Source organism: Saimiri boliviensis, chromosome 3 (genome assembly GCF_048565385.1).
Source record: "Saimiri boliviensis isolate mSaiBol1 chromosome 3, mSaiBol1.pri, whole genome shotgun sequence".
Taxonomy (NCBI): Eukaryota; Metazoa; Chordata; class Mammalia; order Primates; family Cebidae; genus Saimiri; species Saimiri boliviensis.
In genome coordinates this window covers 148,054,125-148,078,424 of record NC_133451.1, presented here as the reverse complement: position 1 = coordinate 148,078,424, position 24,300 = coordinate 148,054,125, and the positions used below count along the sequence as shown (strand labels likewise).

The 24,300-nt window shown below is 41.6% G+C and overlaps 1 protein-coding gene across 2 annotated transcripts in view; it reads right to left on the bottom strand.

Annotated features, from left to right (window-relative positions):
- RNF150 (ring finger protein 150) overlaps positions 1 to 8,961 on the bottom strand; it is a 276,189-nt gene extending 267,228 nt beyond the window's left edge. For both annotated transcript variants that reach the window (XM_003928023.3, XM_074396885.1), the window contains exon 1: positions 8,429 to 8,961. In XM_003928023.3, the coding sequence (XP_003928072.1) occupies positions 8,429 to 8,912 (484 nt within the window). In that variant the 5' untranslated portion in view covers positions 8,913 to 8,961. The remainder of the gene's footprint in view (positions 1 to 8,428) is intronic.
- Positions 8,962 to 24,300: the final 15,339 nt, after the last annotated feature.

The window sequence follows — 24,300 nt, the reverse complement described above, 5'->3', positions numbered from 1 at the left end:
TTGCATTGTGGTGAGTGGAGATAGTAAACATGCTAAGTGTAGGTAACACGCAGCCGGGAGGGTCCCAGGGTGCTGGGGACCAGTAGGAGGAGGCTGCTGCTAGTTCAGAGAAGAGTGGCCTGGCAGTGCCTTCCTGATAAGATCACATTAGTAAAGAGAGCTGAAGAGGCAGCCAGCTCTGTGGATTTCTGGGAGAAAGAACATTCCATGCATCTTCCCGCATAAATGAAGGGGAAAATATCTTTCCTCTTCCACTCTTCTTTGGGTCATTGGGAATTACATTTCTGATGTGGGTTTCACCAACGCATGGCTACAGAATGGTCCAGATGAATACCTGCTGAGATGGTGGGGTACGGAAAAGAGAAAAGGGAGGAAAAAGGTCTTTGTATTTCTCTACTGATAATCTCTCTAAAAAACCTCCAATCTTTGTGTTTTCAATAGTGTGAAAGTGGATGCTACCCATAAAAAGCCATTTATAACAGAGATTCCAGACTGAAATGGTTAAGAAACAAAACATTTCCTGATAATTCTTCTTACCTAATATATGTACTCATATCTGTCTGCCTAAAAAAAGATATGAACAAACTATACATTTCATAGAGATTTCCAAATTTTTTTTTAAATCTCTAATATGAAATATGTGTTCACAAACTGACTATGAAAACGCCTAACAGGCCAATGCATAAGCTTAAATTTTCTGACCAATGATGCTTACCTTCAGTAAAAATCTTTTTCTAAATAACACTATATTTTATGGAATGGGCAAAGTAAAAACGTGAAGACTACTTATAGAAAGCAATTTATAACCATAAATGTGAAATGGTAAAATAAATTTAATTTTCCTCTATTACTATAGAAAAATGAGACCTAGATTTAACCATGGTCATTAATATTTTGGCTTCAATATACAAAGCACATTTATCCTACCATACATCAAACTGCCAAGTGATGAATACCTCAAAGTTTAAAATAAGAGTAAAGGTCATATTATACCTGTAGACAGGGTTTCTATTTAATAGAACCACTGTAATTTGCAACTTAATAGAAGAATTACACGGCACAATGCTGCTTTGTTTCTCTGGGTTTTATATTACCACCAAAAGCCTCAAAAGCTAAGATAATCTGCATAGGATTTGAATTTCAATTTAAATTTAGCATCTGTCAAATTACATTATCAAATACACAACACCAACATCACTTCAGTCTCTCAGCAACAAGTAAAATGTTCCTTACAGTATATATAAGATGAAATATTTCTTCTAGGGATAAACGGAAGACTTTCAGGATAATCAAAATATTAAATTCTTTATATGCTATGTTTAAAGGGCAGAAATGCAACAATAATTGTTAAGCAAGAATAATGATTAACTTTTCAAAAGTTGAGATTGGTTTCTAAACAAATTAACTTCATATCAGAGGCACAATCACTGTTTTCTGAAAACTAGAAGAATAAGCTATAAATAAAAAGCTTCAGGTCCTTTCTGGACCTTTCCAGATTTCATGGTTATAAAATTACTTCCTTTTTGAGAAGCCAGGAGATTTTTAAGAAAGCCAGTAGGAGAGATGATGATTGAATTCTTATCAAAGATTAGAAGACAGAAGGTAAGATTTCTTCCAAATCCTCTAGATATGTATTTATATGACCTAAAATACATAAACAAGTCATACACCCAGGTCATCTTAAGCTACACTGCCAAGAATGTTATTTAACACTTAGATGAATTACGGTTTTTCATAACAGAGTGTAGAATTTCTGACTATTGGAATTTCTATTAGTAAACCCGTGAAGAGTTACGGTTTAGTGCAAAATAAACAAATACACCCACAAATACATGCATACTAAGTGAGAAGGTGAGATTATTTTGGCAGGGAAGATCAAGACCAAGCATAAATGATAGCTAGACTGTATATATCTAATGAGAAAAATTAAGTGGGAACTGAGGCTCTTAAAAAATATGTTTCTGGCCGGGCGCGGTGGCTCAAGCCTGTAATCCCAGCACTTTGGGAGGCCGAGGCAGGTGGATCACGAGGTCAAGAGATCCGGACCATCCCGGTCAACATAGTGAAACCCCGTCTCTACTAAAAATACAAAAAATTCGCTGGGCATGGTGGCGCGTGCCTGTAATCCCAGCTACTCAGGAGGCTGAGGCAGGAGAATTGCCTGAACCCAGGAGGCGGAGGTTGTGGTGAGCCGAGATCGCGCGCCATTGCACTCCAGCCTGGGTAACAAGAGTGAAACTCTGTCTAAAAAAAAAAAAAAAAAAAAAATATGTTTCTTAAATAACTAAATGATAGAGAATCACATACTCTCAAGGCTTGGGAAGGCCCTTAAAGCTGTCACCCACTGGAAGTCTATCCACAAATCCTGGGATCAGAAATTCCACAATGTTCCCATTCAGTTTTAATCTCAATGCCAGAGAAAGCTTACCCTTTCAAGGAAACCTCTTCCATTTCTAAACACTTCTATTCTCATGAATTTGTTTTTCCTTCGCTGAACCAAGTCTGTTTTCTGTAACTTCTCCTCACCACCCCTAGTTTGGCTCCATAAAGATGGAGTCCCAAACACTGTGAACTTGGGGTTGAGATGGGAAACACAAATGAACATAGCAGGCCAAGAGCCTGATGATAAAAAGTGATGGAGACTTGGACCAACTAGCAGGCACATTGGAACAGCCAGCCACTGCTCAGTTTCAGCTGCTCTTGCCATGGGGGAATGCAGTCCCGAGGGACTGGGTTTTCTGATCAAGAAGCCAGAAACTGGGAATTTTACTCAAAGTATTGTAAGTTTTAAATATATAAAGAATAAATTTTAGAGTTGAAATACCTCTTAGTGGTCAACTAAACCAAACCTTGCACTTTGTAAGTAAAACTGAGGGTGAGAACAGAAAAAGTGACTCACTTGAAGTCAAATGGTGAATCAGAGGGAGGTCTAGAAGAGATGAGGCCCAAACATAAGGTCCCATTCTCCCATTACATAATTGAGATGCATTCCTGCAAGCCAACAATGCATCTGTTAACATATTCTGAAACAGAAAATCAGCCTTAGATCTCTTCCTGTATCTATGATTAAGTAATCACTACCCACATCTAGCCTTCAGAATACCCTTTCAAGCTGAGAGGGTACGCAGAGCTGTAGCTCTAAGCAGAGACCAGCAGACAGACTGCCTGGGTTGCAAGCTGAGCTCTACCACTTACTGCTTGCGTGACCAAGTTACACAGTTTGCCTCAGTTTCCTGATCCATCAGAGACAATAAGGATAACTATTTCACAGTGTTGTTGTGAGAATTAAATTTATATATACATAAAATGCTTAGAACATGCCTGGCACAGAGTAAGCAGTATTTGGTCAATGTTATTACTCCCCAACCCCAACATGCTAAAATAAAGAGAGCTGATCTTATCACTTAAAGAAAAATGTAAAGCAAAAGTACACATAAATATTCTAGAAAAATGAGTCCTTAAAAAAACTTTATTAAATTAAAGCAGCTAGGTCCTTTACAGAGTTTACGGCAAAGGTAGACTTCAGCAATCAAAGTAATGGCCATGAAGGTAGCATGAATCCATAAATCAAACTCTGAGCACCCACCTATGGAGGAAGAGCCTCAGCAGATCTACTACTTTTTGCCTCCAATTTTGGACAAGTGTACAATACCTAGATATACTCCATCCTAAGCTCCTCCTTTCCAAGGGTCAAACATATTCTCCAGAGTTATTGAAACCATTTCCTTCCTTCCTCCACCTCCAAGTTGCTGTTAAGGACCTAGTCTCTCAAAAGTTCTTCCTAGAAAGCTAGATTTTTAATTTCCTGTTAACTACATACTAGCAATAAACAAACAGAAAGACATCAAACATACTCTTTTAAAAAGAAAAAAAAAAAAAACAACATACCATTTCCTCAATATCACAACTCAGTCACAAATAGCCTGCACACAGACTACCATGTTTATCACACATGCCCTTGCTATGATAAGATTTCAATTTAAGCCAAAATGTACAAATGCAACAGGAGAATCTTAAATGTTCATCAATCAAAGGGAGGTGGAACACCCTGTTTCAATTCGCTAAGCCACAAATTGGCACAATTGCTCGGCCTCTTCGGTATGAAAGGGTAAATAAGGAGTTCTTTCCTAAGGCTGGCTGCCAGGGACTCAGTGAGCCTGAGAGATATGATGATCCAGTCTGCAGCTCCTGCATGTCATTGTGTGTCACTGAGTTTAGTGCTTAGAAGGGTTAACATTTATTGACTGCTTTGTGCCAGCTACAGATTTAACCACTGTACATGCATTAATCTATCTAATTCACGTAACAAGCAACTGAGGTAGATGGTGTTATTCTTCACCTCACAGATGAGGAAACCTAAGCCCTGAGAGGTTGAGTAACTTGCACAAAGATACACAGTGACAAAGTAGTGCCACCAGAACACAAATCCAAGTGGTTGGCTTGAGAGGATACACTCCTAATTAATCAGTGCCCTAAACTGCCTCTAGAAATTTCTAATATCATTTTCCTCAGAGTATATTGAAAGAATGTTCACAGGCAGGCATCAGACCAGCTTTGAGGAGATAATTTGGGTCTCACTGCCTTTGCCCACACCTGAAAGTTCACTTCTGGGGCTTTTACTAGTTGGAAGATGCCTTTCTGTACAGCTTTTTGCTATGGCCTTCTTGATGCTCTTGCACTAAAGATATGGCCTAACATCCCTTAATAAAAGACATATAAAACTCTGGTCTATAGGCTCTAATAAAAGAAAGTGAGAGAAGTAGATTTTCTCTATTAATCACTCTCTCTCTTTCCTAGGATAAAAGTGTATGAGTTGAAAGTCTGGAAAAGAATAAATAATGGTTGGCATAAGGGAAAACAGAATAAAATGAAAAGCAGAAAAAAGAATTAAGAATATGTTAAAAAAGTAACAGTCATCAGGGAAATGAAAATTTAAAACAAAATGAAAAAAAAATAAAAAATAAAAATAAAAAAAAAAACAAAAACAAAATGAAGACCACTTCACATCCACTTAAATGGGCAAAATAAAAAAAATAATAACGAATGTTGATGAGGCTGTGGAGAAATTAGAACCCTCAAACACTGCTGGTGGGAATGTGAAATGATGCAGTTGCTTTGGAAAACAGTCTAGAAGGACCTCAAAAGATTAAACCATAGAGTTGCCATATGACTCAGAAGTTCTACTTCTAGGTATATAATCAAGAGAAATGTCCATAAAAAAATTCATACATAAACATTCACAGCACTATTATTTCTAACAATCAAAAAATAGAAACGTAATTTTCCAACCATTGATAAATAGATACCAAAATGTGATATATCTATACAAGGAAATATTATTCAGCAATAAAAAGGGTTTAAGTACTGACACATGCTGCAACCTTGATGAACCTTGGAAAGATTTATCTCTTGCTAAATCAAAAGACTAATCACAGAAGTCCACATATTATATGATTCCATTTATATGAAAAGTACAGAAAATGCATTTAAATAAATAAAGACGGAATGTAGATTAGCTTAGGGCTGGGAGTTGGGAAATCATGGAGAGTGACTAGGAGTTGGGGAATAATGGGGGGCTGGAGAATAATGGGGAAGTACAAGGGTTTCTTTTCAGAACAAGATAGTGATGATGGCTGCACAATTCCGTCAATACACTAAAAGCCATTGAAATGTATACTTTAAATGAGTGAACTGCAGAGTATGTTTATATTTGAATAAAGCTGTTATACTTGGGAGAGGTGAGAGAGACTTGTTATAAAGCAAACCTACTGGTCTATCCCAGGAGAAGTTGTGCCCTTTTGAATGAGAAGTCATAGTTATATAAGTGGAAGAAGCTCAACATTATTTAAGCAGAAAAAGGAAAAAAAAAAAAAAAAACAAAACAGAAAAGGTATATGAAAAAAAGAAAACAATTACTATTTAATTGAATTGCAAGATACGCAAATGCACAGATGTTAAACAATAGGTTGCATAACTCTAAATCCAGACTTTCTCCTCACCTAAAATCTATCAGTTCCAAAAATAAAGGATCTAGGGGAAAGGTGATATATCATCAGCTTTTGCATTTTTAAAAAACTTTTTAAAAACTGAATTTTAGTTTACAAATATGAAGATTCTCTGGTATTGTAACTCAAGTTCACAAAATAAAAATATTTGATTAGCAACTAAAATGTGCAGTTTCCCAAAGTGAATTTAGGAATCTGACCTCAAATTTAACTAGATAGAGCTGTCAAGATCTGGAGCTACATGAAAGGCACTGATAGCCAGACAAGTGCTGGCAGTGTTTGAGATTTAGGCAGGCAAATTTCAGAGTATATTCAAGGGTTTAACCCTGCTACCCTGACATGTATCTGCTCGTAATGACACTCTATCAGAAATCAATGCTAGCCTCTGACTAAAGTGAGTCTCCTAATGTGGCAAAATGTCAGAAGATAATATGGAGCTTACTGGTTTTTGCCAGATACAGCATTAATACATTTTTGGAAGCTGAACAATTAAGTAATAGAGAATTTCCAAATTTTTTGCCTTTAACTTTCAAACTACAGTATTACTAAGCCTTCTACTCCCACTGTCTTAATCAAGCATCATTTGTGTGGGAAATCTGCTTTCTTTAAAAACAAGCAAGCCATTAATCGATCCAATATGTTGGCAGTTCTAGAGAACCTTTTTAGAGAGGAACAAATGATGCCTCTTCATGTTCAAAGAAGCTGAGTTTAAGATTTCATGCATATGCACAGAGAAACAAAGAATCTCACAAAGTCAGCTAACAATCTCCTTGGAGTTTAAAGAGCAAAAACAAAAGCCTCCTTCACCCCCTTTCATTGAGGTTTTAAATATTAACATGTTTATCTAAAGATACTTTACATGACTTAAAGTGCTTTCCACGGTCCTTAACATCCTTGAATATCAAAGTTTCAGTAGCGCTTCAAGGTTAGAGTACCATCTTTTCCCTTAGAAAATTGTCAAGCTCAAAAAAATATATCGAATATTTTGAAAATGCTGTATGGTAACTTTTCTAAGAAAGTAACTGCCTCTCCTCCTCTTCATTAATTAACACACTGCATTCTTCTTGCCTGTGTTTTAGAAGTCTGGAACATTTCCCCTCCCCACCTGTTTGTAAGGTTGACAAATTTCCCTGAGTAAAACAGCTGGTGTTGATTACTGGAGGCAAACCAACTGAATATTTCACTAATAGGTGACATGAGCTCTCTGAATGGAAACTTGTCCCCAAAGAGAACACTCCTGCAAATGTAGCCAGAGCTTGGTGTTCCATTTCAGCAGCGTGACTATTTAGTCAAATCTGGTTTTTAAAGAAAACAATACTTTTGACTAGAAAACTCCACTCAGAAAATGCATCTGTCATTTTTCTCCCCTCCTGGGCAATGGATGCCACAGTCTCAGCTCAAAAACCCCTCTGGGGACGGAAGGTCCACTTCTCAGGCACATAAATGCAAGCAGCAAGCCCTGACATAAGGAGGCTAGTCTGCTAAAACTAGTGGCTTATGGACTTATGTTAACAAGCCTGGGGATGGCTTTTGTTTTGTAGGGGAGAGCGGTTCCTACAATCAGTAGGAAACATTGCTTATATCAGACATATGCGTTACTGAGTTTTGGGACAGTAATGCATTTCTAATGCTGGTACCTGCGATCATTAACAAAAACTTATTCTTCCTAGCCTGAAAACGCTTCGTTCCAGCCAGAGAAAACCTGCAGCATATTTAACCTCCCAATTAGGCAAAGGATAATGCAATAACTAGAAAAGTGGTTACAACGTTAGGGCCATCACACTCTTCTTGGCTTGTTGAGGATTGTTATTATTTACCATCGTGGCCACCTGTCAGTTTCTCTGGCTGACAGCCTGGCAGAGCATAGTACTTTAAATACGATTAATGAAGAGCGTAAACCCGGAAGGGAGAACTCTCCCTCGAAGAGCTGAAACCTGACTTGAAGAAGCAAGTTCGCGGTAGTGAGCTGCCAGCTGGTAACCCTACCACTCTCCTGATATACAGGGACGCCTGCGTCAGGGATATGCCTGATGCACAAACCCAAGAGCAGTACTGAGCTATCAGATCTACCGGTTCCAAACAAGTGCCGGGCCGGTCACTAACCTAGAACCTACAATATCTGAGCCCTGCCCTCCAAATCCCACCTTCCCGGTCCCCCTCGGAAAAGTTAGCCCGCCACGTTGAGTCCTCGTCCAAGCGGCGCTTTGCCAAGCTCTCTGGCAGCCTCTCCCCGCCACCAAACAGCTCTCCTCTTTGTAAGCCCCCTAAGCGACGCGGAGCCAAACTTCATCGCTCCAGGGAACCCAGACCTGTCTTCCGCGCCCCACGGACTTCCCAGAAGGAGCCGGGAGGCAGACGCTGGATCCCTCTAGGCACCCCTGTCCCCGCCGGCTCCCCTCCCCCGCGCCCGCGGGGCCACTCACCCGCGTGGGGCATGGTGATGGTCTCGTTGGTGTTGGAGCCCACGTTGAAGATGACCACGGCGGAGGCGTTCTGCAGGAACGCGTTCCGGATCTTATCTCTGTACGTGCAGTTGCCCTTGGGGATGAGGGCTATCCAGTTCTTGCCGCGGGTCGGGGCGGCGAACTTGGTGTTGGGGTCGCAGGCCAGGCGGTCGTGGGCCGAGCTGGCCATGACCACCTCCCCGCGGGCGTCCTGCTTGGGCGAGTGCTCCCCGTAGCGCCCGCACTCCGTCTTCTCCGTGCGCAGCTCCGCGCCGCCGCCGCCAGCTGCCCCGGCCCCCGGGTCCGGCGCGGGCTCGGCGTAGGTGATGTTCACGAAGGCGGTGTACCATTCCTCCTTCTCGGCCACGGTGAAGTCCAGGCAGAGCAGATGCACGAAACAAAAGGAAAGCAGCCATGTTGAGAGAGCCAGACTGCAGCACGCTTGGATGAGAGACATTGCCATCTTTATCCGCCGGGGCCCCCTCCCCGCCCCCCGCGCCCTCCCTCCGCCCCGTCCCTCCTCCCCAGCCCCGGCCAACGCCGTGCCGGCCGCCTCTCCTCCTGCTACTGCTGCTCACTCCCGGGCCCGAGGGGCCGCGGCCCGGACGCGCAGCCGCCGCGGGGACCGGATTCCGGGCGAGCGGATGGCGCCGGCCCCTTTCCCTCTCAGCCGGAGCGCGGCGGTTGCATGTCGCTTCTCGGGCGCCCGGGGGGCGCGGGAGGAGGGGGCCCGCGGGGCTTGCGGAGGAGTCCCGCTGCCGAGCGTCCTGTTCCTTCGCCCGGCTTCGCCTTCTCTCATAAGGCTGGCCGGGAGCCCGGAAACTTGCAGGGTGGCGGCCCTGCGCCCTCCAGTCCCGACGGGGGCGGGCACGGTGGCTCGCAGTCTCGGGCGCCGCGGTGCGGGGTGCTGCCGAAGGGGTCCCGCCACGGAGCGCGGGGGCGCGCAGGTCCGGCTGCAGCCGCGGCCGCCGCGCGCCGGTTCCGTCGGGCTGTGGGCGCCGCGCTTCGGGCCTCGCCGGGGGCTGCGCCGGGGCGCACGCTTGCCGCGGGCGGGCGGCGGTGGGAACGAGCGGGCAGAGCGGAGTACGCGGTCCGTGTGTGTGTCTGTGTCTGTGTGTGTGTGTGTGCGTGTAATAATGTGTGCGTGCAAGGAGGAGCTTAGTGTGATGTCAAAGCTCCTGGGCTGCTCTTGCCACGCTCCCTTGGTCTCTCTTGATGGGCAGCAGCGACCCCTGCCGGGTCTCAAACTCAGCCTCAAGGGACGATTCCATCCAGGTGGGGGGAAAAGGGGAAGCGACCCCTTGACCTATGAGCACAGGAATAACTTCTTAACTTCTGGAGAGTTGCATGTAACAAACGTATGTGCCGCTCGTCAACGCCCCTCCCGTTCGCTGGAAGAACTGCCGAGAGCTTCCTGATTACCTGTCCTAAAGGCCAATTATAAGGTGGTTTGGTATCGAGGTTTTTCCATGCTACTTCTGGAAGACATAGGGCCGTTGCTATCAAATGTTTAGTTTAAAAAAACTCAGACTGATGGGTCCTGCCACAAAGCTTCTGGTTCAGTAGATCTGGGGTAGGGCCCCCAAATAAGCATTTCTAACAAGTTCCCGGGTGATGCTGATGCTGCTGGTCTAGCAGGCACTCTGTTAAGATGGGTGTGAGAATGGGCTTCCAGTAGGAAGTACTGCCCATCTGGAAGCAAAGACGTAACATTTGTTTTCTTATAGGTGTTTTCTCACTCTATAAGAAGAGAAACCAGTGAGACGTTTCTGTACTGTGTTTATTCTGATTGTCATGACTGGGAGCAGGGGACTCGCAGCACCAACAAGCAAGGGAGGTTTGGGTTATTGTTTATAGAGTGCGCTCCAGTTTAGGGATTACAATAGTCAGCAGACAGTACAGTCCCCCTAGGGTAGTGTTCTTAAAACTGGTACAGCACAGTTCCTTACCAATTAGACGTTTGGGTGGTGGTTATCTGTTCTCGGTCATGCTTTTCCTTCGCTTAAGATACCTGCCATAGAGTCTCTAGAAATATTTGTGGGATGGTTCTCTACCGTTCACATTGTGTTTCCCACCTGATGCTCTTTCAGAGAACTCAGGACCCATTCACGATTTAAATTTTAAAAATGAAAGTCTACCTTTTCCCCAGGACTTTAACGTGTTTACAGCTCTTGGTTAGTGAATATTCGCCAGTACAACTCCTCTTTTTCTGGCAGCAGTGCAAACAGCTGGTGGGTGTTAAGGAAGAGCAGAGAGCCTCAGTAATACCCAAATTAGAAGCAGGCACAAGAAGAACTACTTAGAAGAATTTGTCTCTATGGCATTTGGTGTGCTGAATTTGTATGTGTTCCTAGCTTACTCATTTTAGAAAATAGGCTTCTAGGCAATTGGGACAGTGCTTTTTATAGAGCTTAATGCCAAGGAGACAAAAGTGGAGACACCTGGCTGCTGATTCCTGAACCACCAGAGATCTGAGGGAGGAGTCCACTGGCTAGGTTCTGAGCAGATGCCTTTAGCAACCCATAGTGATTCCCCAGTCTTCTTTATTGGTTAGCACTTTTTTTTCTACAGCTGGAAAACTTGGAGAAGCTATGTTATTAAGACTATATGAGCCAAGCGCGGTGGCTCACACCTGTAATCCCAGTACTTTGGGAAGCCGAGTGGGCAGACACCTGAGGTCGGGAGTTTGAGACCAGCCTGATCAACATGGAGAAACCCCGTCTCTACTGAAAATACAAAGTTAGACAGGCATGATGGCTCCTGCCTGTAATCCCAGCTACTTCGGAGGCTGAGGCAGAAGAATCGTTTGAACCCAGGAGTCAGAGGTCGTGGTGAGCCAAGATCGTGCCATTGCACTCCAGCCTGGGCAACAAGAGTGAAACTACATCTCAAAAAAATAAATAAGTAAAACATATATATAAACTTCTTCCCTTTACCCCTTCTCCCCTTCTTTCCTTTGGAAAAGTTAGGGGCTAAAGAGATGGCAGGGTCAAGGAGACAGCATGGCTGGAAGATTGCTTAATTACAGAGCCATTGGGCTAATAAGTAAAATATTGAGTAAAATTTTACTTATTAGCCCAATTTCTTAGCCGGGTTTCTTACTGTTGAAGAAGGAATTTACAAATATGGAAAGAAAGTGAGCTATAAATAACCTTGAGGCTGTAGATTGGATTGACGAAGAGTACAAAATTATTTTTCAAAAACTGTATGTATATATATTTATGTGTGTGCACACATATGTACCTTAGCTGTCTCCATTCAGAGGCCAAAAGCAAAGGGCACATCAAGTGGCCAAAAGATCTTGGTTTCTAAATAGCATCCTTCATGAAAAGAAGCCAGTCTGATTCTAAAGCTGGCACTGGGAAAGTATAGAGTGAGCCTGTCACCTCTTGTAAGGAAATGCTCCAAGCATGATAGGAGTATGTGTAAAGGCCACAAGAGCCAGCTGGAAAGGGCTCCCACTGGCCAAATCTGGGACAGTCTGAACATCAAAATATATGATCCTAGTAATTGATTACAACCTATTGAATAAAACATGAATCTGTGCTACTGTTAATACAAATAAATGATGGAGTAAATAAATAGAGGAAGAGGAGGAGCTCTTCCTTATGGTAGAAATACCTACTGATAAGGATTAATAGATACAGAAAGTCACCATCTGACAAGAGTGTTGTTCAATTTAGGCAGGAGTCATCAATGGATACTAAAGCTGATGGGTAGGAAGGTGGGTGTTTGATGTGAAGGAGGATATTAGCCTTGGCTTGAAGTATCTTCTGAAAAAGAAGAACTTAGCAATGATGAGACATTCTTTCTGAAACTTACTCTTAAATGGTTCAGAAAAAAATGATTATCTGTGAAATGTTGGTTTCCACTAGATATACTTTTAGAGAATTTGAGCCCAATTAATGATTCTTTTTAAGAAGTCAAAAGTTCACTTTTTGAGGGGACATTAATATGATTCCAGCTTTGTGCTAATGATTTTCCTGTGATCCTGCTACTCTTTTTTCCTGTGGCACTTCTTGAACAACTGAGCAAGTGATACTGGGGGAGAGCAATGAACTCTTGCTATACCACCCCCCCGAAATATGTAATATTATTGTAGATAAAAACCATCTTTGTATTTCATTTCTTCATCCAACAATATTTATCGAGTACCTGTTATGCATTGGTGTTACAAGCACTGAGCATACAACCAGAAGCAAAAGAAAAAAGCTTCTTGCTCTGAGTTTACATTCTGGAGTCGGAAAAAACCAGAAGTTTCTAAAAAGCTTTAGATCATGTCAGATAATAACAGCTGCTATGGAGAAAAAGGCAGCAGAGTATAATAGGGTAACCTATGTCACTTGATATATTATTTTCTGTCAGGGTCAGCTGCTTTGTGAGGTGACTTTTGAAAAGAATATTGAAATAAATAAGGATTCTATGTGTCTATTTGGGGGACTAGTTTTATCAGGAAAAGGGAACCAATCTAGGCAAGATTGTATTTGTTATGCAGAAAAACAGCAAAGAAACCATTAAGGGTGGAGATGAGAGAGAAACCAAGTGAAGAAAATAAGATCAGAAAGATGGGGAGCAAATCATATGTGGCCTTGCAGTCAAAGGTGTGAAGATTTTATTCTGAACAAGAGGAGAAAACTTTGGAGATTTTTGAGTGAAGAAGTATATGTGGTCTGATGTGTTTTAAAAGGTTTATTCTGAGTATATCCGAGCAAGTATGGGAGCAAGTAGAGCAATGAGGAACTCAACCTTAATTCAGGAAACAGGGGATAATGACTTGTGCCAGGAAGGTGGCAATGAGCATGGTGAGAAGTGATTAAATCCTCAATATGTTTTGAAGGTGGAACAAACAATATTCTCTGATGCATTTGACATGTAGTATGGAAGAAAAAGAGGAGCCAGGACACTACAGCCTGGAGCCTAAGCAACTGCTAGAATGAAGGAATAGTCATTTTCTGAGATGAAGATGATCGCAATAGAAGCTAACTGGGTTAAGAATCAGGAGTTTGGACAAGTTCTATTCAAGGTGCCCAGAGAGACATCAAAAATGGCAATTTCATGTAATGTACCTCAGCATTGAGTCTTGGAAGGAAGATTACTGAATGAAAGCACATGAATAATTTTTAAGTTATCAACACATACACAATCGCCAAGTTGCTTTTTCCAAAGGTTGGCCTCACTATGCATCAAACTAAAGTGATCTCCCTAAAATAGTTTTTGAAATAAACCCAGAAGACAGCTTAATGGTGACTCCTGGCCTATGGGGGACTTTCTCCACCAGCCAGGCAACCAAGATAAGACAGAATTAGGTTTCCAGAGGGCTTATTGGTGTAGGGAGATCTTATTTCATAAGAGGTAAAGGCAGATTTGACTTAAATACATACAGCATATGTTTCTGAGTTAGAAACAACAGCAGCCACAGCAGAGAATGGCAGTGTCTATTACTCTGAGTGTCAGCAAATTGAACTTTAAGAAACGCTCAACCTTGACACTGCGTTTGCTTCTTGCCATTAATGTGCACAGCATGTTCAAAGGGAATTCTACCTAAAACTTTTAAAAAATGAATCATAACATTTAAAAATATAATTCCTCCTACACACATATTGTAATGGTTTAATTCAAATTTTATGTGGAGAAGGTTTGACATACAGGATTTGATCTGTATTATATTTTTCATTTTACATTAATTGATCGGAAGATTGCATTTTTTTAATGCAATTGAACAACAAGCATTTTTTTGATGCCTGTTCTATTCTTCAGCCTATGCCCTTCATTCACAATAGGTTCCTAGCTAACTCTCCCCATGCCTGAAAAGAAGAAACATTCTTCAAAATATATTCCACATAACTGTAAGTGGGAAAAAATATTCTCAAAATATAATAGGGGATTCATATTATGCATAAAGACTGGAATTATTATTTTTAAAATCAATTTTACATAAAGTAACATACTGTGACATTTAGTTTCATATATCCCGTCCTAAAGATATTTTCTCTTCTCAGTCTTCCATGTTTGTTTTCAATGGGAGGTACAATGCTGTAGTGGTGGAGTGAGACATTTGGGACCAGGACATTTGGTGCCAGACAATCCAGGATTAGCATCTCAGGTCAGCCACATGGGCATTTTTTTTTTTTTTTTTTTTTTGACATGGAGTCTTGCTGTTGCCCTGGCTGAAGTGCAGTGGCGTGATCTCGGCTCACTGCAACCTCCGCCTCCTGGAGTCAAGCAATTCTCCTACTTCAGCCTCCTGAGTAGCAGGGATTACAGGCACACACCCCCATGTTCAGCTAATTTATGTAATTTTAGTAGAGACAGGGTTTCACTATGCTGGCCAGGCTGGTCTTGAACTCCTGACCTCATGATCCTCCTGCCTCAGTTTCCCAAAGTGCTGGGATTATAGGCGTGAGCCAAAGTGCCCAGCTTCAGGTGGGCAATTTTAACTGTGCTGAGCCACAATCTTCTCTTTAGAGTGATGACATCTCCCAAGATTATTGGAAGATTCCAAAGAACACATACATTGGGCATACAGAAGAGTAAGAGACTTCAAGGAGGGATCAAGACAAGAAGAGTAGGAGGCAACAGTCTAAAAATTTTAATTTCCAAAAATATTTAAAGAAAGTCAGTTTAGGCTGGGTGTGATGACTCATGCCTGTAATCTCAGTTTTGGGAGGTAGAAGCAGGAGGATTGCTTGAGGTCAGGAGTTCAAGACCAGCCTTCGGCAACAAAGGGAGACCCTGTCTCTACAAAAAAAAGACAAAGAAAAATTTATCCGGGTATGGTGGCACAAGTGCGTATAGTCCCAGCTGCTTGGTAGGCTAATGCAGGAGGATGACTTGAGCTCAGGAGTTCGATCACGGCTGTGGTAGCCATAATCAATAGTGCCTCTGTACTCCAGCTTGGTTGATAAAGCAAGACCCTGTTTCAAAAAACTAAAGTCAGTGTTTTCATTTATGTTGATATGGTTGCCACCTCTGTTGTTAGGCCCTGTGCTGATGCTCAGAGGAATGGCAGGCCTCCTCCCATCAAGTTCAGAAACTGGTTTTAGAAAGAGATGTAATCATCTAAGTGAATTGTGAAGGTAGAGTGTGATCATTTTTAAAACACACATATAAGAATTCAGTGAGAGCAGTAATTCCACATAGAAATAAAAACATTTTGGGATGATTGAACCAGGTTCAATCAATTCTGCATCATAGTTAGCCCAGCTAGCCTTCCTTACGAAGGAGTAGGCTTGCAGAGCTGGTTCAGCAAAGATGTCCTACTTACAACTCTCTTCTCAGTGTCTGCTGCAGTGTCTGGCAGAAGGCATCAATAAATGTGTTGAATAAATAGTAATGAAGAGATGCAGTTTTTGAACACTTAATGTATATGCAGGCACTATTTGTTTTAAGTACTTAATTAACTACATTGACTGTCTTAAATAAGTCTTAGGATGGTTTTATGAAGTCATTACACAAATGAAGAAACAGAAATTTAAAAGGGGAGTAACTTGCCTGAGGTCATGCAGGTAGCAAGTATAAGAGTGAGGGTTGTATTGCTGGAAGTCTGACTCTAGGCTGTGATTTTAAGGGCTATACTACCACATTGGTAGTCTTTTTGTCTTAGATATTCACCATCCTGTTCATTAACTTGACTCTGATTTGAACTTCTTCTTTTTCCTCTGCCTAATTTCTTTGTTCTTCTCAGCTCTCCTGCCTTCACTTTATTTAATTTTTTTTTTACTTTCATAATTTTTCTTACCACTGGTGGCAGGCTGCATTGCTTCTCTGAGGCCGGGTACCAGCTATTCAGGCAAGGTATATGGACTTTCAGAGTCCAGCAACTCCTGTAGCTTCTGCTACAAGTACTGCAGATGGAAATGGAAAGTTTTGGGAAAGTGTTTGTTTGTTTTGAGATGGGGTCTTTCTCTGTCACCAGGCTGGTGTGCAGTGGCACGATCTCGTCTCATTGCAACCTCTGCCCCCGGGTTTAAGTGATTCCTCTGCCTCAGCCTCCCAAGTAGCTGGGACTACGGGCACATGCCACCATGCCTAGCTAGTGTTTTTTGTTTTTTGCATTTTAGTAGAGATGGTATTTCACCATGTTGGCCAGGATGGTCTCGATCTCCTGACCTTGTAATCCACCTGCCTGGCTTCCCAAAGTGCTGGGATTAGGCGTGAGCCACCATGCTCAGTGGAAAAGTTTTTTTAGAGTATGCATGAAACTAATAATATTCACTTCTTTGTTCTTTGTTCTCTAACTTCTTAAATTTCACAACAATAGGATACCTTGCTAAAAATAACCATTTCTTCTTTTTTCCTCCTTTAAATTATCAAGTGACTTTTTAATTTCAGTCTTTGATATAATTTTGACATTTAATTTGGGCTCTTTCCTTTTATCATAAACTCTTCCAAACAACTTTATGTCATAAAATGTTTTAGAAGGCTAGACATGGAACGTCAGCTTAGAAAAACTCATTTGAGACTTGAGCCAAAACCCACAGAAAACTCTCACCACAATACATCTGTTTCCTTTTTCTTATTTTTTCATAAAGTTGTTCATTTTTTTTCTTCTAAATCATTACTTTTCATTGAGTACATTTTAAAAACTAGCTGCTTTTCTTTTTCTGTTGTTTGGAAGATCATCTTATTATTTTTCACCAAAAAGCTGGAAGCGGTGAGGTTGAACTACAAGCCAAGATATTCAGAGCACTGCACACTGACTGAGCTGACAGCTGTTAGACACACATCTGTAAACTGTACTGTGTCAAAATTACCAGAGGGGAGAGATCCAGGCCCTCTTCCTGCTTTTTCTGCTTGGTTGTTTAGAAGGATGTTTGCATAAATACTCCCTTTTACAATGAGGCCCATTCCCACAGGGCTGGTAAACAGCAACCTAGCACAATGGAGGGACACAGCTTCAGAACTGCAAAGCCCAGGTGTCAGAGTTTTAATCCCAGCTCTGTGCCGAATTTGCTATTTAGGTCAAGGCTGCAGCATGACTAATCACCCATTTTGTCATGCTTTACTATTGGTACTAATTCCTAAATATCCATTGAGCCGTAATCACACAGAACTGGTCACAAGACTACAACATTAATATATTTCCATTGACTAATTATCTCACCACATAGTAAGGACACTGGGAAGCAACAGGGGACAGAAAAGAGCATTTATTTCCCATAAGCCAAATCCTGTGCTGGTTTTCATGTAAGTTATCTAGACTGAATTACTAGAGCAGTCCCTTCTGTCACATTTCCCGTCTGTAAAATGAAGGCCTCTCAAATTTGCATTCTGTGCAGTTAGTGATTCTCTTAATGAAGTCATGCACAGTTTTGTATTTCCATTTCTGTTATTGTTGTTGCTAGGCTTGACTCTGTTGGAGTCTACAGATGGATCCGGAGAACTTACTCGGAATTTCTAGTTGAGGAAGCTAGCTATGCAATATCCTTGACAGAAGAACAGGTTTCCGCTCTCTTTGAAAGTGTTTTCCTCTTTGACTGAGTTTATTAAGAATAAAACTGGCTGGGCACAGTGGCTCACGCCTATAATCTCAGCACTTTGGGAGGCCGAGGCAGGTGGATCCCGAGGTCAAGAGATAGAGACCATCCTGGTCAACATGGTGAAACCCTGTCTCTACTAAAAATACAAAAAATTAGCTGGGCATAGTCGTGCGTGCTTGGAATCCCAGCTACCCAGGAGGCTAAGGCAGGAGAATTGCCTGAACCCAGGAGGCAGAGGTTGTGGTGAGCTGAGATCGCGCCATTGTACTCCAGCCTGGGTAACAAGAGCGAAACTCCATCTCAAAATAAATAAATAAATAAAAGAATAAAACTGAGTGGCTCACACCTGTAATCCCAGCACTTTGGGAGGCCAAGGCAACAGATCACTTGAGGCCAGGAGTTCGAGACCAGCCTGCTGAACATGACAAATCCCTGTCTCTACTAAGAAATACAAAAATTGGCTGGGTGTGTTGGCACAACCCTAGAATCCCAGCTACTCAGTGGCTGAGACACCAGAATTACTTGAACCTGGGAAGTGGCGGTTACAGGGAGGCAGAGGTTGCGTTGAGCCGATAGAGCCACTGAACTCTAGCCCGGACTGGGCAACAGAGCAAGACTTTGTCTCAAATCAATCAATCATGAATCAATCAACGAATCAATCAATCAATCTGTGAGAAAGATGACACCAGTGTGGCCTGTCTGGTCATCCAGTTCCATCATGGAGAACATTGGGGTGACAAAAATTAAGGACACTTCCATCTCACATTTATTATAATTATTTTTATATTAGCTAAGATGGCACTACGGAGCTGATCAGTTTTATTTTAAACGTATCACACAAACTTCACACTGGCAGCTCTAGGAATGCTGCTGTGTTTCGCGAATGGGTTCCCTAGAATGTCTCCATTGAATGTTTTATCTTCCCTCCTGCATGCCTTCCCCATGCTCTTTAATTTCTTACTCTTAGCTATGATATCACACCAGATTTAGAGAAGGAAGCCTTTAGAATCAAACTCCCCATCTTCCCACCACCTGATCCTAAAACCTATCTACTTGTACCCCAATTTTTTTCTGTTGTTTAAATGAAGATGACTCCCTCCTGCCTATCAAAGTCAACTCTTTCTCTTTTGCTCAGAATCCTGTCCCCTCTGGCCTTCTCAGGAACTTAATCCTTATCATGATCTTCTCCCTCTCCCACATCAGTAATCTCTCCCTGTTTACTGGAGCATTCCTTTCCGCATACAGGCTCTAGTATCACCGAAAAGAACGTTTCCTGTTCTTCCAGCTACAACTTCATTCCTCCTCCTTTTTTATGGCAAAACTTTTCAAAAACACTGGCTGTAGTAGTTGTCACTCTCTTCTGTCCTTTATCCAATATACTCTGGCTTCTGCCCAGGCCACTCACCGAAACTTCTGTGGTCACTGGTGACCACTACTTTGTCAAAGCCAATGGAAACACGTTTTTCCTCACCGTGCATAACCTCTCAGCAGCACTTGTCGTGGCTGACCGTGGCCTCCTGTCTGACACACTCTGCTCCTTGATTTCTTCAGTGCTGCTCCTTGGACTCCTAGGAAAATGTTGGAGTTCCTTCAGACTCTGACCTAACGATTGCCGTGATCTCTTTTCTTCATTTGATATTATATTTAGGTGATCGATCCCTATTCTTGGTATCTTTATTTATTTATTTTTTTAGAAAGAGTCTCGCTTTGTTGCCCAGGCTGGAGTGCAGTGGTGCGATCTCGGCTCACTGCAACCGCCACCTCCCGGGTTCAAGCAATTCTCCTGCCTCAGCCTCGAGTAGATGGGACTACAGGTGCATGCTGTCGTGCTCAGCTAATTTTTTTGTACTTTAGTAGAGATGGGGTTTCACCGTGTTGCCCAGGCTGGTCGCAAACTCCTGAGCTCAGGCAATTTGCTCGCCTCGGCCTCCCAAAATGCTGAGATTACAGGGGTGAGCCACCGCACCTGGCCAGGTGGCTCATCTTTAAATTGATGATTCCTGAATTTACTTTCTCTCATCTTTAAATTGATGATTCCTGAATTTACTTCCTCTGAGCCCCAGACTCACTTATCGGGTTGCCTAATTTACCTATATATATAGATGATTTATGAGTATTACAAGATTATGTCAAATACTGAACTTGATTCTCATGCCAATCTTCATGAAATAGTAAATGGCAATGCCACCCACTCGAGCTAAGAGGTTTTTTGTTCCTCCCCCTTTCCCTCACTGCTCCCTGCCCCATATCCAAACATCTAACCCATCAGCCAGTTCTGCTAATGTTAATCCAGTCTGCATAATAAATCTCAAACCTACTCTTCTCTCCATCTTCCCATTACCACCTTAGTTCAGTCCACCAGGCTCTCCTGTCACGATAAATACAGGAGTCTTCTGACTAGACTAAGGGCCTCCCTGGTCCCAGAGTCTCCACATGACAATTAAGTGGACTTCTTAAAATGTAAATCCCCCACTTTAGTTTGGTCCATGCCTTTAGTGGTCTGCCCCTGCCTTTTCTTCAGTCTGGTACCTCCTTTCATGACCTCAGCCACACTGGTTTTTGTTCGGTTTTGTTTTTGTAGATCCTCACATGCAACAAGCTTTGGTCCCACTCTCTTCAGGACTTTTGCTCATGGTATTCCTTGTGTCTGGAATGTTCTTTCCCTCACGCTTCTGAGGACTAATGCCTCTTCCCCTATTTTAAATGGCACCTTCTCAGAGGTACTTTTCCTGACCACACTCCCTAGAATAAATCTCCTTTCAACTATTATATTTCATGCCTCTTATTTTTTTCTCATAGAGCTTTTAATAACAGCATGCAATTATTTTGCCTATATACCCTGTTTACTTGCATTTTATTCTCTCTGCCACTTAAATGGTTTTTATTGAAATTAGGGTTCAGAACTTTATATTCAATGCTTATCACAGTCTGACTCACAATAAACCGAGTAGCAGAAGTTGCTAGGGGTGAAAACCGTTAGGAAGGGAAACTCAAAAATCCTTATCATGTTGGATGTAGGTAGTGTTTACTCTACATCCAATATGGATTGGATGTGAATTCCAACCACTACTTGATTACATAAGACTTTATGATCTGTAATTTGATAAATTTGCTCAACAGCCATTATTCTAAAAATATAATCCTTATCCTCCCAGCACATATCAGACTATGCTTTCCAATCTACTTGACAGAAGCTATGCCACACTGATAAAGACTGTGTCCTGTTGAATTATTCTTTAATGGGCAATTGTCATACACTGACAACTTGCTCCAGAGTCTGGGCCTGCGTTACTATTTGCTTTTCAGGATTCCAGTCCAGTTATTTAGGGAGATCGTGAATTCTATGCAGGAGAATTGCCTTGAAATCAGACTTTGTGACTAATAAGCTCAGTTTGCTCTTGATGTTTATTAATGTTTTCAGGAGCTTAAATGCTCTTAGATTGCAGAAACTTTAGGAACAAAAATGACTCCTCCTCTCAGTGACGAAAGGTAAAGGTGAGCTAATTATAAATAATTTTTAATTAGATGAAAGGTAGGAAAAGAATACTTACTTTGGAAAATATTTCCTATAGGGATTCATGGTTCTTTCCTAGCTATTAGACGCAAGTGCAATGAAAACAGGTACTCTAGTTATATTTCCTAAGTCTTCAAAGATCTGGCAGGAGATTCTCAATAAATGTAGAAGGAAGGAAGGAAGGAAGGAAGGAAGGAAGGAAGGAAAGAAGGAAGGAAGGAAGGGCGGGCGGGCATGCTGATTAAATGAACCAAGATGCTCCAGTAACAAAAATTATGACATCAGCTAATCATTTAAATTTGATAAAATATTTATATATATAGGACAGATTGCTTAGGCAAAAGAGTAACACATAGTCTGGATGTCTAGAAATTTCCCTAACATCTAGATTAAAGTACAATCTTGGTCATTTAAGACATTTACCTCACTTTTGCATTTCACTTATTCCAGAAAAAAAAATAAGGATTAAAAAAAATTAATGGGTAAAACAGCAACACTTCAATTCCCAAACTAGTCAGTGTTTATAATTGGCTAAACAATTTTCTGAACTTAGGTGTGTTACAGAAGTTTTTTAATGGCAAATAAGATTGTATAGAATTTAAAGTTACAAAATGTCTTCAAGATGTGAAAGAAAATAAACGTTGACCTGTGAAGAAATAAATATATATTGAGTTAGAAATATTTTTATTTAACATTAAGATGAATAAAAATAAGCAAAATGTAGAGTATTATGAAGACTAGCTTAATATGATGCTGGAATAAAGAAATATAAAGCAATTATAAAGAGAAATTTTTTAAAAAGGATCTCAACAGGCTCTATAACTAAATATACCTAGATCATTTCCAATTAAAAGGAGTGAGTATGCACATGTGGGTATTCATGTGAATAGTATAGCTGACCATTTATCACAGAATAAGTTCTGTGGGCTCACCAGTGATTTATAGCCTGTTTCTCTTGCCTTGTTTGACATGGTTACAGTAAATTGAAAACTCTTTGGAACGAGGTGCCATGAAAAGAAGAAAATCTCATTTTTGGATTTATAAACAAGAAATTGTATCAATTGCCCGGCCCATCTCTTTACCCAGGACAGAAGTCTCTCGTGGGTCCGGGCCTACTTGGATGACTATATCTTATGGAAGATCCAACGATCAAGTTCTACTGTGGTTCAGGTTCCTCACTTTTATATCTTGTGCAGATTTTGAGGAGTCAGGTCGTGTCTTAGGGTTTCATCGTGTCAGGACAGACATAGCATCAAACACAGCTGCCTCAGTGTGTGTCTGGAGACAAGCATGTTCAGTGTCCCCCTGCCTTTCACCTACTGTTCACTGGGACATAACCAGCTTCTCATGGGCCCCTTTCCTGTTACATTAGAAGGAAGAATTTAACATGACTGTTTAAATATTTCTGGGACTTGGGAAGAGAAAATGTGATCTAACCAACAATGAGATCTACTACACTCTGTTACTTAGGGATGGATGCATGTTTAATAAATCAGAAACAGGATTGGTTCTGTTGACTGAGTCAAAGTTGTGTTAAAATTCATGTCATGTTACATATCCAAATAATAGAACCGTTGACCCTATTTTCCAAGGGAGGAAAAATGTCTGCAGGAGGAACATTCCTTACACAGATTGAAACGTTCTTTAACGTTTTTTATCCTATCTCCCAGAAAGAATATTCACAAGAGAATTATTGTTTGCTGAATTCAAGAAACATTCACTACACCATGCAAATAACTAATTGCCTTCCTTGGGAAAAGACAATCAGCATATGAATATGATCCCATAACATGAGCCAACTATCCTTAAAGCATAAGTTAGGCCATCTTCTCATTTATGAAACTGGGCTGCCCCTGGAGTATTTAAGAGTAATATGCAACAACTGCTGTAATTATCAGCACTATGTCTCACAGAAAAGCTTGCCGAAGGCGTAATTGAAGGGTTAAAAAAAAAAAAAAGAAGTTGGCCGGGTGCACTGGCTCAAGCCTATAATCCCAGCACTTTGGGAGGTTGAGGCGTGTGGATCACGAGGTCAAGAGATCAAGACCATCCTGGTCAACATGATGAAACCCCGTCTCTACTAAAAATACAAAAATTAGCTGGGCGTGGTGGCACGTGCCTGTAATCCCAGCTACTTGGGAGGCTGAGGCAGGAGAATTGCTTGAACCCAGGAGGCGGAGGTTGCTGTGAGCCGAGATCGCACCATTGCACTCCAGCCTGGGAAACAAGAGTGAAACTCCGTCTGAAAAAAAAAGAAGTCAAGGTTTGTGATGAAATTACTGTACTCTCATCCCTTTGCCTAGTTGCCATTAAACATCAGTGAAGCTCTGTAACGCACTCAGACATGAAGGCCACCAAATGGCCTTGCCGGACAACATCCTGTAGGTCCTACATGCCGCTCAAGGCAACTTTGCTATCTGCACTATGAGAACTATAAAATCTGTTGGAGGTTTAAGGAATCAGCAAACAATACCCTGTCTCCACTCTCAAGATTAGAGCAAATTGAGAGATAGGACTCAAACAGAGAGCAGCAATATATCAGTTTTATTACTGATAAAAGTCCTTTAGAGAATGTGACTGTGTTTTGCTTTTGTTTTTGTTTTTTGAGACCATGTCTTGCTCTGTCACCCTGGTTGAAGTACAGTGGTGCGATTATGACCACTGCAACCTCCCGGGCTCAAGTGCTCCTCCCACCTCAGCCTCCAGAGTAGCTGGGCCTGCAGGTGTATGCCACCACACTTGGCTAATTTTTGTATTATTCACAGAGACAGGATCTCACTATGTTGCCCAGTCTGGTGACTGTGTTTGTCATGATAAGTAATACTGGTTTGTTAACAAACCAACTCTAAAATTTCAGT